The sequence below is a fragment of the Chenopodium album genome, chromosome 7, assembly GCF_948465745.1.
Source record: "Chenopodium album chromosome 7, dcCheAlbu1.1, whole genome shotgun sequence".
In the NCBI taxonomy this organism is placed as follows: domain Eukaryota; kingdom Viridiplantae; phylum Streptophyta; class Magnoliopsida; order Caryophyllales; family Amaranthaceae; genus Chenopodium; species Chenopodium album.
This window is the reverse complement of record NC_137840.1, coordinates 6,085,240-6,098,975: the sequence shown is the minus strand read 5'-3', so window position 1 is coordinate 6,098,975 and position 13,736 is coordinate 6,085,240. Positions and strand designations below refer to the sequence as shown.

The 13,736-nt window shown below is 32.7% G+C and overlaps 1 protein-coding gene across 1 annotated transcript; it reads right to left on the bottom strand.

Annotated features, from left to right (window-relative positions):
* Window positions 1–538: 538 nt before the first annotated feature.
* LOC145638851 (expansin-A11-like) lies at window positions 539–2,107 on the bottom strand. The gene is made up of 3 exons (XM_081689897.1): window positions 1,928–2,107; window positions 1,501–1,822; window positions 539–1,365 (listed from the first exon to the last, which is right to left on the bottom strand). Exons 1-3 carry the CDS (start codon window positions 2,067–2,069, stop codon window positions 1,056–1,058), a joined length of 774 nt encoding a protein of 257 aa, XP_081546023.1. The 5' UTR covers window positions 2,070–2,107; the 3' UTR covers window positions 539–1,055.
* Between the last annotated feature and the right edge of the window lie 11,629 nt (window positions 2,108–13,736).

Genomic DNA, 13,736 nt, shown 5'->3' with positions numbered 1-13,736 from the left:
TTTTATTTTATTCAATTTACATTCCTTCACGTGGGAAATTGGAGGAGGGAAGAAAGAGAAAATCAATAACCATAAAATTAGAGGGCAACCAATGGGAGGGCATGGGCATAAGTGGGTATGGGAGTTGGGCATGAATGAAGTGGAAGAGAGAGAAATTAATTAAAAATGTGATGACCATCATTGCCTTGGGCAATGGATGGCTATGCTCTTAGATTGTGCATGAACCATCTTTTAAACATTTCAGTATGATATGATATGTCATGTCATGTCACCTACAGAGTGGGCCCATCACAAGATACGGCTTGGCACGGCCCATACTCATGTTTAGAAGTTGTATTTATTTTTATACATTAGCGTTTACAAATAGTGAAATGGTAAAAAAATATTGTGATTAAAAGAGAACAACTACTAGATGAAATACATTGCCTGGGGATGGGGATGGGGAGGGGGTGGAGAGGGGGAATTGTACACTGGCTGATTGGTAATCTGGGAGTCTGATACACAAGTCATGGCTAAATTGTTATCAATTACATACCCATCCAAAAACCACATAGTCATATTGTAGCATAAAGCACAAAGAGCCTGAACTATATATAGTACATAGTATTACATAATCTGAATTATAGTCCATATTCTGAAAACAACCAAAACAATAGCCTGAATTTAGAAAATTAAATAATCCACTATCACTAATCACACAAATTAAACCAAAACAAATTACAAAAGATATGTATAAGGTGATGAGAACCAAAAAAATTTATTGGTTGCTTTCTTATTAGATGCACTAAAACATCTTCCAACTTAATATGTATAAGACTATATAATGGGTTACTTTAAATTCCCACTTCACTAACAGTAGTCTTTTGAGTTCATGGTTTGCCACTTCCATTATCAACCTTTCAATGAATTTTAATTAAGCTGCTTAATATATTACAAATGATAGATTTGGCGGGCTGCTTCAATGGCGAAAAAGCTATGAGCACGCCTCTGCCTATCAAGAAATATCTGGTTGAAACTCACAAACTGTACTGCAAGTGTATGTGCACTCCATAATGTTAATGGAATTGTACACGACTCGAATATGTTTGGCCAAATTGCCAATTAGCTGGAACAACATTGTTAAAAACTCGGGTTTGGCCATCAGTGGTAGTAATTCTGAAAGATAGAGATTGTCCATCGAGGTAAGCCAATGACTGCCAGTTAGCCCCCCAATTTCTAGACATTGCCATCCAGTTGGTTTTCGATCCCTTGATCGAAGCAGATTGTATTGATCCTGCTGCGGCTACATTGCTTATTGTAACAAGCTCAAAGTAGTCCCTTCCATTAATAGTAAATCTTACTCCTCCATGTTTCTTGCAAGGAACCCTGTCAAAAAACAAAATTAATAATATTAAGACAATGAATGAAGAATATTTGTTGCATATTAAATGTAATACTGATGAATTAACACTAGCAAATATGTACTGATCGAGTATTGAAGGTTTAAATGTATGTTCTTACCTTTGAAACATGACAGGAATGATTCCACCCCTGTAAATGCCAATCTTCTCCCAAGCAGGTTGGGCCATGTCAAAGTGTTGCAGAGGAGGGTTACACCAACCTCCATCATCGTTAGGCTGAGCAGGGTTAGGAGGGCAGAAATTAGTCGCGGTAATAGTGACCGAAACTCCCTTCCTGCACCACTGGGGATCCGTCTTGTAGTCACACATGATCTTGTAGCATTGTCCACATGATGCCCCGTTGTTGAACAAAGCAGTACTTAGAGCCGCGGTTCTAGTCCCATATCCACTAGTGTATAAGTTACCGTACCCACAAGCCCCACCTGCATAACAACAAAAAGATTCAGTCCTATGTCTCTTCGATTCAATGAATCAAACATATATATGTATAGTAGTTTACACTTCAAAAACAATACAAAAACACGTACCCATAGTCCCGGATGCATCACTACCGCCGTAGAAAGTGGCATGAGCCTTTTGCCATCCAGAAGCCCTAAAGGCATCAACATTAATGTTTAGGAAACATACTCCTAGAAAAATTGTTGCTACAACTAAGGTTGTTTTGTTCATTTTTTTTTCTTTCACTTGAAAAGAAGAGGATGAAGATGAAGATGAGATGAGGATAGATATTGTCGTAATTGATGAAATAAATGTTGGAGTAATGCTGCATTTTATATGTGAGGTGTAACACTCTAGTATGTAGCCCCTTTGCAACAACCTCACATGGAACCAATATTGAGATAAGAAAGAAATCAAAGAAAATAAAATTGTATAAAATTGCTTTTTTATAAAATACATTTTTAAATTAGGAATTATCCCTGCAAAGTTTGATCCCCATTCAATTATTTCCACGTTCTCACTTTTAACATTTTCTTCCTCTTTCATCACATCCCCACATGGATTTCAAAGAAAACAATAAATTCTAAATATAAACCAACAAATTGATGCTTTTTTTAGATTTCTTAATTAGAAAATAAAGTATGGGTGTAGAACAATTTGGCTTGTTAACAAAAAATTATTTTCGTCTATCTTTTTTCATATAAATTTAAATAAAATCGTCTTATAATGACCACTTTTATGAGTCACTACATATATACCAATATATTTTAGTTGTTCTTTTTTATTACTTGGTCTACTTCATCTGTAAGTTGGTCTTATTTTAACAAATAAGTAAATCTCTATTTACGATGTTGATGATGCACGGTATTTATAAGGAAGAGTTTATTTTATATGTATTAAAAGGTAGTAGGAATTATAATTCAAATAGATAAAGTAATGTTACTATTAATTTTCGAATTACTCAAAAAAATTAAAAAATCGGTGTGACTAAGAAAAATGGAGGAAGTATGTTCATATTGTGTTTCCATTCATCATCGATTAGGCAAGTGGAAAGTCACATGGTATAAGTCTGGCCTTATTATGTGATGTTGTTGTATGTGATTGAAATCTCCAATATCCTCATGTGTTATGCACATGAAATTTTATTCTCTCATTATGTGAGGAGGTTGATGTATGTTCCTAAAACATTAATGTATGCACCGTAGTACTATTCAAATCTAATTGATTGCACATTATTTGGATAATACGTACATTCGAATCACCGCCATCTTTGTTAATTATATATTGAGTTTGACGATTGTCTTGTGTATGCGAAAAGGGATATAATACTTCCATTACGTGTTATTTGTAGGGGTGAAGATGTTCATTTTATAGTGTTTCAGATTAGTTACAGTTGTGACATAGCTTTTCAGCTCTTTCTAAACAACATAATCCCTCTATTTTTAAATATTTGTTCCTATTTTTTTGCACTATATTAATTTGTCCCACTCTGAAATGTTTGTGATTTATACATAAGAAAAAATATATAATCTTGTGAGTATTTGTTGGTATCGTCTCAAATTCTCAATAAATAGGTTATTAATTTTCAATTTTTAGAATTCATACTACTTATTTATAATTAAAAAGATATTGATCGAATATTAACATCGATATACGTGTCTAATAACGAATCAAGTATTTAATATCGGAGAGAGTACTAAGGGTCTATTCTAATTTACTGAACTGAGGAACTAGACTAAACTGAATTGATTGGAGCTGAATTGAACTGATTGGACCTAAACTGAAATGAATTGAAATAAATTGTTTATGAGGAAAAGAAAATTAGGAGCTAAACTGAATTGATTGGAGCTGAACTAAACTAAACTAAAATTACGCCGAAGAGAACAGGCCGGCCTTAAGTATCTCATACTCCCTCTAATTTTAAATACATGCTCCATTTCACTATGCGCGGAGTTTTAGGATGAATTAGTGAAAGTAATAAAATATAGAGTTAGTGGGGTATTTGGAAGAATAAAAAATTTGTAAAAAGCAAAAGTAGTGAAGAAAATTGAAAGAGATAGAATATGAAATTAATCAAGTTCTCTTCTCGCTTTTAAATACTTGCTCCATTTCTCCATGCGCAGAGTTTTAGGATAAATTGGTAATATTAACAAAATATAGAGGTAATGGGGTAGGTGGAAAAATTAAAAATTGTAAAAAGCAAAAATAGTGAAGAGAATTGAATTGAAGGAGAGAGAATATGAAATTAATTAAATACTTCATCCGTTTTAAATACTTGCTACAATTTCTCCATGTGCGGAGTTTTAGGAGAAATTGGAAAAACTAATAAAATATGGAGGTAGTGGGGTAGCTAGGTGGAAGAATAAAAAATTGTAAAAAGCAAGAGTAGTAGAGAAAATTAGAGGAGATGGAATATGAAATTAATAAAGTATGATTTATGTTGGGTCTACTATGTGAGAAAAATAAATTAAATATTGTAAAATCTTTTCAAATAAGGAAATGGAACAAGTATCAATCAATCAATTACATACTACTAAAAGCGAATTTTAAGACACACTTGCCAATGTATTATTAAAAAATTTCCCGCCAAAAGTACCTTCTAAAAAAATTATTATTACTTAAGGAAAAAAATTATATCTAAATTATGACATAATTTGTTTTATACAAAATATAAATTTTTTCCTAAAAGATTAAACTATCCATTATAAGTTTATAACTATTACATGTTTTTAAATATTTTCTCTTGCATGCTTTTATTTTTAATATACTCTATATATATTTTAATACTCAAGTCATTATATTAAAAAATTTATAATAAAATTGTAAAAATATTTAACAATCGTGCATTGCACGGGATTTAACCTAGTTTAAAACTATAGGCCGAAAAAAAAAGTGGAGCAAGTATTTAAAAACGGAATGAATATGATTTTTGGTGGGTCCATTAGGTGAGAGAAATTAAGTAATCAATTACATACTACTAAAAACGAATTTTAAGACACACTTGTCAATGTATTATTAAAAAATTTCCCGCCAAAAGTACCTTCTAAAAAAATTATTATTACTTAAGGAAAAAAATTATATCTAAATTATGACATAATTTGTTTTATATAAAATATAAATCTTTTCCTAAAAGATTAAACTATCCATTATAAGTTTATAACTATTACATGTTTTTTAAATATTTTCTCTTGCATGCTTTTATTTTTAATATTCTCTGTATATTTTTTAATACTCAAGTCATTATATTAAAAAATTTATAATAACTTCTCAAAAAAAAAAAAATTTATAATAAAATTGTAAAAATATTTAACAATCGTGCATTGCACGGGATTTAACCTAGTTTAAAACTATAGGCCGAAAAAGAAAAGTGGAGCAAGTATTTAAAAACGGAATGAGTATGATTTTTGGTGGGTCCATTAGGTGAGAGAAATTAATTAAATACTATTATATAAGCTTTCCAAATAAGAAAATGGAGCAAGTATTTAAAAACCGTTGGAAATAAAAAGTGGAATAAGTATTTAGAACGGATGAAGTATTGATAAAAGTTGAGTGTTAAAACACTTTATAAAGCTTAGACCATAATGCTGTTATGGTCATATGGTTTTAAGATAAAGTTTATTTGGACTTCTGAATTGAACTTTTTCTCTTGGTGTTGGTGTTGGTGATGGGAGTTTGCTTAGGTTACTTGTTACGAGTATTAATTGTTATTCAATACGTACTTGGTTATGTTTTGTCTCATGATTGCATTTTTATTTGTGTTTTTCCTTAACATGTTAATGTTTTTAATGGAAAATTCTTGAAATTACCTTTGTCTAAAATGTGTATATGTGAAATGATTTCAGTATGTAATACGTAATTTTTTTATTTATTCTTTCCATTTATTTTATTGGTTTAAATTAATTGAGTAGTATGATATGATGTTACATTAAATCAAATTTTGATTTATTAATCAAGTTTAATTCTTGATGCAGTTCCAAGGCATCAATATTGTTATTATAATTATTTTTATTGTTATTTTTAGTTTATTATTAGATTACCGAATTTATTAGGATATTTTTGTTAGTTTAATTCGGTTAGTATAAGATAAGCTTAACTTTAAAGATCATATTTGCAAAATATTATCTTTACAAGTTAGAGTTAGTTTCCTAGTTAGATTATAATTTGTTTTACTGATTTTTAGGCTAATTATTTAGCTTATAAATACGTGATGGTGTTTAACGAGTATGATTGATTGATTTGAAATTTATAAAGTTTTACGTAAGCTTGTGCTTGTGTATTCTTGGCCTAGTTTAGGTTTTAAGCTCGTGTTGCTTAGCGTTTCTTGACCGAGACTCAAGATTCCAAACCTTTCAACTGCGATTGAAGGTTATATCCATCAAAATTCATATCAAATTGGTGTGGCTGCTGTTTGACGAGGGACGAGTTTGACAATTTGTGTCAAAAAAATCAGTTTCGAATGTCATATTGATCGACTTGGTTCTCCTTCGTTTCTAAAGATCTTAAGGTGATTCTTTTTTTCAAATTGGTTAATTTTTTGTCTAGTTTTCACCTGCAAAATTTTAGTATTTTTCGAGAAGCATAGCTATTAAACTGGGTTCGTTCTTTACACCTGGTCAAAAATCGAATTAATCTGGCAGTATTGAGGAAAAAATAAACTGCAATCACTTGGCTAGGAATTTTTTTCTGAATTTTCGTTCGAGTCTTTTAGACATATAGGGCTAGCAGTATACAAAATTTCAGAATTTTTCGAGGTGTTTTCATTGGGTTTTGGTCCTCGTACTTTCGATCAATTTCTGGACTGGTTTTGTGTGTTTTCTCATCCACATAAACATGGAAAATAAAAGTTGGTTTGAAGCATTTATGATGGAAATCAAGAAAATGAATGAATGTTTGGATAGAATTGATGCTCGTTTTCAAATTCGTGACGTGAGATGTGGTGTACAAGATATGTCTTATGAGAAAGAGAAACTAGAGCAACCAATTGTTGAGGCTATATACGAGGAAAAGATTGTATCTTTACCGAGTGATAATCTTACAAATCCAATTTTAGAGCAATCTCATGAACAACTAGTAGAAGAAAAAGAAATTATGGAGCACAAAAGTGTATATTTGTCTAGTTTTGTTGACGAGGAGGTTACATTTGAACTATCTAAGTTGGTAGCAAAAAGTCAGATTTCTACAACTTCCTTTTATGGTGATAATTGGGATACAAATATTTTCACGTATTATTTCCATTATATTGATTGCATTGACAAAGGTGTGTCATCAATTAAAATTTTGGAGCATTCAATTGAAGTTTGTGGTGCATTCATTGGTGTAAAATATAAGCATGACGTGGTTGGATGGAGACATATTCTTTTAGCTCATGTTCGATTAATTTGGATGATATATTGGATCCATGATTTGCTAAAACTTGGGACAAGTTTTTTTCATGAGGGGGAGTATGATGCGGTTCCAAGGCATCAATATTGTTATTATAATTATTTTTATTGTTATTTTTAGTTTATTATTAGATGACCGAATTTATTAGGATATTTTTGTTAGTTTAATTCGGTTAGTATAAGATAAGCTTAACTTTAAAGATCATATTTGCAAAATATTATCTTTACAAGTTAGAGTTAGTTTCCTAGTTAGATTAGAATTTGTTTTACTGATTTTTAGGCTAATTATTTAGCTTATAAATACGTGATGGTGTTTAACGAAAAGTATGATTGATTGATTTGAAATTTATAAAGTTTTACGTAAGCTTGTACTTGTGTATTCTTGGCCTAGTTTAGGTTTTAAGCTCGTGTTGCTTAGCGTTTCTTGACCGAGACTCAAGATTCCAAACCTTTCAACTGCGATTGAAGGTTATATCCATCAAAATTCATATCCCAGCAGCCACACCAATTTGATATGAATTTTGATGGATATAACCTTCAATCGCAGTTGAAAGGTTTGGAATCTTGAGTCTCGGTCAAGAAACGCTAAGCAACACGAGCTTAAAACCTAAACTAGGCCAAGAATACACAAGCACAAGCTTACGTAAAACTTTATAAATTTCAAATCAATCAATCATACTTTTCGTTAAACACCATCACGTATTTATAAGCTAAATAATTAGCCTAAAAATCGGTAAAACAAATTCTAATCTAACTAGGAAACTAACTCTAACTTGTAAAGATAATATTTTGCAAATATGATCTTTAAAGTTAAGCTTATCTTATACTAACCGAATTAAACTAACAAAAATATCCTAATAAATTCGGTCATCTAATAATAAACTAAAAATAATTATAATAACAATATTGATGCCTTGGAACAGCATCAATTCTCAATTTTTTAAAATCAGAACCGGTTAGGTATTTGGTTACTTGATAAATATTAAAATAAATTAAATAAATAGATAATTATATCTACATTTTGCAATTCATTTATTCTTATTTTTTATTTCCTACCTTGTTTTTTTCCATTTTTCTTACTCGTTTATTTTGGTCGTCAATGATCGAATTCATTCATTCTTATTTTTATCCCTCACCTTTTTTTTTTCTTTTCATTTTTCGAACCAAATAAACGGGTTAACCCGTTACTGACTTGCAAGTGCAACCCGTTTATCTTTATCATGAGTTCATGACCTGTATGTACCCGTCAACCTTCTTATGACCAAACATGCTACTGACCCACACTTTTGGACAAGCCTCAACAGTCAACAAAGAACCATCCTTCACCATTGGGCCTCAATACTAAAAGAAATTTTTCTGTATTGGACTTGTCTTTCCTGTCCAAATCTTGTGTTTGGTCAATCCAAGCTTTATTTAAGGCCCAACATCATAGTAATAAGGTCAAGGTGTTAGAAGCTAAAACTTAATAATATGAAAAGGTCGAAGACATATTTTATAAAGAGAAGATAATAGAAAGCAACTAAATATGATTCATTTCACACACTAATTCACGGAAAATACAAAAGATATATATAGGACTAATACTAACAAATTGATAACTTAAACTCCTAAATAATAGGAACTCATACTCCACTAACGGCTAATGCCATTCACCACTACTAACAAAGTACTAACAAACTGACCCACTAACACCCAAAATGTAATCTTTGACTAATTCATAATAATCTACTCAACTAGACTCCTAAAATTATTGAAATATGATAAACCCACGTACACTAACAATTCTAAATAATAACTACTTTTGAATCAATTTCCCAACATTCCCCCTTGATTCAAAAGTGGCAGACAATTGTTAAACATTGCAACTAACTCCAACGACACATTACAATAACTTGAACTCGACACATCTTAACTCGACACTTTTAATGAACTCGACATTGCAAGGTACCTCAATCAACCCCGACTTTCACAACCCGACCACGACACTATGTTTAGAAGAGCTTAGTCTCTTCCTCTTCGACCTTTTGAGCATAGTTGCTTTGCTTGCTTTGATCACCAACTTGCTCATCTCTTTGTTTATCCCAACAACGGTCTTCTTTATGCCCATACCTCTTGCAATAGTAGCATTGAACACTACTCATTGATGAACGACCCCGACCACTACCACGACCACCACTTTCTTCACGACCTTGACCTTGACCTCGACCACAACCTCCATCATTATAACGACCATCTGACATTTGCCCTTTAACTTGAAAAGCTTTTTCCTCGACATCTTCATCCGTAGACTTATCCATCCTCTCTTCATGAGCCATCAAAGAACTCATCAACTCATCAATTGTATAGGTTGATAAATCCTTTGACTCTAAAATTGCGGTAACAACATGCTTATAGTCTTTCATCTTGTGAAGACATCTTAATACCTTACTAACAAAAGTCTCGTTAGTAATAGTATCACCATAGATTCTCATCTGACTAACAATATCAGATACTCTAGCTAGACAAGAAACTTTGGATTGTTTCTTTGTCTTGCATTGTCATATTCTCAAAAACTACTATGTAAAGTTTGTAGTTTAACGGCAATTACCTTCTTATCACCAAAATACTCTTTCTTCAAAATATCCCACGCTTCTTTAGATGTCGACGCAGCGGAAATTCTTGGGAAAACCTTATCATCCATTGCCGATTGGATGTACAATAAAGCCTTTGCGTCCTTCTTACAATTTTCACGCAATTGTTGATCAGGAATAGCCGGTGCTGGGTTCGGCTCACTATAACCGTTCTCCACCAAGTCCCATAACTCTTGAGACTTAAACAAGGTCTTCATCTTGAGACTCCATAGGTGATAATTCTCACCCTTAAACATTGGAATTAAGGCCGGCGACGACGAGTTTATACCACCATTTGACATGATTACTGACTCACAAAAAATGAACGACTATTATTTGAAACTCACAACACTTTTTTTCATCGCGACTGATTTTTTTTTTTTTTTTTTACTCACGACTCTTCTTTGTTTCACTCACGACTCACGACTTTTTTTAATAAGGCCTAGGATTGAACCTGGCTCGGATACCATGTTGAAGCTAAAACTTAATAATATGAAAAGGTCGAAGACATATTTTATAAAGAGAAGATAATAGAAAGCAACTAAATATGATTCATTTCACACACTAATTCACGGAAAATACAAAAGATATATATAGGACTAATACTAACAAATTGATAACTTAAACTCCTAAATAATAGGAACTCATACTCCACTAACGGCTAATGCCATTCACCACTACTAACAAAGTACTAACAAACAGACCCACTAACACCCACAATGTAATCTTTGACTAATTCATAATAATCTACTCAACTAGACTCCTAAAATTATTAAAATATGATAAACCCACGTACACTAACAATTCTAAATAATAACTACTTTTGAATCAATTTCCCAACACAAGGTTCACAAAGGCCAAACTTTATTATTCACTTTGCTTAATTTTGTGCTAGTTTAGCAAAAGCTTGTCAAATTAATAACTCTGATGTTTTTGCTTAACTAGAAATCATCAAAGTCAATTAAAATCAAGTAAATGAATAGTGTAATAGTCAACCGGTTACAATTGGAAAAAAAAAATGAGAAAAGTATAAAATATAATCTGTAAAATAGTATTCCATCACCCACCAAATACAATAAAATAATCTGGAGTCTGCTATGGGGTATCTGGATTCGAAGAAATGAATGGGTGTATGCAGGCAAGAAGAAAGAAATCGCTGAGGTGATCCACAAAGCTATGAGCCTTGTTGGAGAATATGAAAGTGCCAAAGATCAAGCCAAAGTCAGTAGTGCCTCTGAAGTGCTCGAATGTCAGTGGAAAGCTCCTCCAACTGGGATTATAAAAGTCAACTCCGATGCTGCCATTTTCGACCCACACAAGGTAGGATTAGGGGGTGTGATGAGAGATAATGTGGGGGATGTGGAGGCAGCCACATGTTTGCGGATGGAAGGCAAATATGATGTTGATGTGGTGGAGGCAATGGCCTTGAGGCACGCACTGGTGATTGCAATGGAAGCTGGTTTTGTGAAAGTGTGCCTTGAGACGGACAACTTGAAGCTCCATCATATGATCATAGTTTGTGTAAGATGAAAGTGGATGCAACAGCTTTTGGAATGATTATCAGAGACATACTCAAGCTGGCTAGTTCCTGCCAATGCTGCTCATTTGCTTTCGTGGAGAGGAGTGCGTGGTAACCGAGTTGCTCATAGTCTAGCAAAGCTTAGTATTAATTGTTCTTCTCTTAGAGTTTGGCTTGAAGAGTATCCTGCGGAGATACAAGCAGTTGTAATGGCTGATATTAACTCTTCCTCTACTTAATATAATTGCTCGGTTTTCGTCAAAAAAAAAAAAAAGAAAAAAAAATACAATAAAATAATCCTACTCTGCAATTTTTTTTTTTAATCTAAAAACTGATTTATGAATAATAATAATATTCCACTACAAACTATTTTTAAAAAACCTATTTGTTTGCTCAAATTTTGTGTTGATCAAAATTTTCCAAATAATTCAGGATAGTCATGATAGGGATAAAATACTCTATTCGTGTTATCTTTTTGCACCATTGCATGCCAATGTAAGTGTCAATGCTATATATATCTCCAAGGGCTATTTATAAGAAGGAAAAAGATGAAATTATTAGTGAAATCTCTTCATTAAATATACTGATTTGTGGGTGATTTTGTCATGCATTCCTAAATTAATACTTCATCCGTCCTTTTATTACATGCCTACATTCCTTTTTTGGTTCATCAAAATTAAGTAATTTTTTCTATTTATAAGTTGTACTTTTTTACAGTATTATTCACTTTTTTATGATTTGCCATTTTTTTTTTGTACTTTAATATTAATTCCCAATATTTTCTCACTCCTAATTCCCAACCACCTTTTCTTTCTCTCTATATCTCTCTAACTCCACATGCATATTTGTATTCCCAATTATTTGTTTTAAGGAATCTTCAATTTTTTTAATTTCCATGCAAAATGAAAAATAAACATATAATAAAAGGACGGAGAGAGTACCAAATAAGAAAAGACATTTAATATTTACTCCCTCCGTTTTTAAATACTTGCTTCACTTTCCTTTTTCGGCCGTTTTTAAATACTTGCTTCATTTCCTTATTTGAAAAGTTTTTACAATATTTAATTCATTTCTACCACCTAATGGACCCAACAAATATTATATTTTATTCATTTCATATTCTCTCACCTCCAATTTCTCCACTACTTTTGCTTTTTACAATTTTTTATTCTTCCACCAACCCTACTACCTCCATATTTTATTACTTTCTCCAATTTCTCCTAAAACTCCGCGCATGGAGAAATGGAGCAAGTATTTAAAAACGGAGGGAGTATTTGTAACACAAAGGGCTACATATAACATTACCAAAAAATTGTAAAGAATAGGAAAATTTGATTTCAATAATCCAACCTTTGCGTTGTCCTATTTTATTAATCCGACCTTTTGATTATTGCACAATAATCCAAGCTTTAGGGGTATTCTATTCTATTAGGCAAAGGTAACCTGCAACTTGTTATTCAGGTAATTTTTTTTTCATTTTTAGTTTTTTTTTAACTTAAAAAAAAAATTGAACTGCCTTCCCCATGGATTCCGGCCAACCTCTCCTCCTTCCCCTCTTTTACCATCGTTCCGGCCAGCCCACTCCCCAGCCACCTTCTTGCCGCCCTCCCCTAACCACCTCCTTGCCGTCCTTCTCCCCAGCCAGCCACAACCACCCTACCCCTTAATTAACTAGTCACCACCGTAACCCAACCCAAATTTCCAACACCCGCAAAATCGCTACCATAACCACTCCAAACACTCTTGAAACCCAAAAATTGGCGGTGGGGTGGGGTTTTCCGATGGTTTCGAGCAAGGTGTTGAGGGAGGTTTCGTGCGATGGTGGATTGGGGTTTCTCTAGTTCGAGGGCCAAATTCAACAGAGATGGTGGGTGGGGTTTTTTGGGTTCGAGGATTGAGTTTTAACGGAGGTGGAGGTGTGGAATTCCATAATGTCGCGTTTCAAAGGAGGTGGAGGTGGTGGCTAGTTAGGTGGGATTCCTTGCTGCCGGAGGTGGAGGGATGGTGGGTGGATATCTGGAGAAAATGGAAGCCATTCATGGAGCTAAGGTATGGATAGGGAGGAAGAAGACGAAGACCAAATGAAAAAAAGGAAATTTTTTTTTTTTTTTTTTTAATTTTAAATTAAAAATATTTTTGGACAAATGAAGCAGCAACACATGGCAGGTGACCTATAGTTGTAGGTTAAGTGACATGCTTGACCTAATAGAATAGAACACCCCCTAAAGTTTGGATTATTGTGGAATAATCAAAATGTCGGATTAATAAAATAAGACAGTGCAAAGGTTGGATTATTATAATCAAATTTTCCTAAAGAATATTAGCCAAATAAGTACAAAGTCATTAATTACACACTACTTGCCTTTTGTTGCTGATAAAAAGAAATATA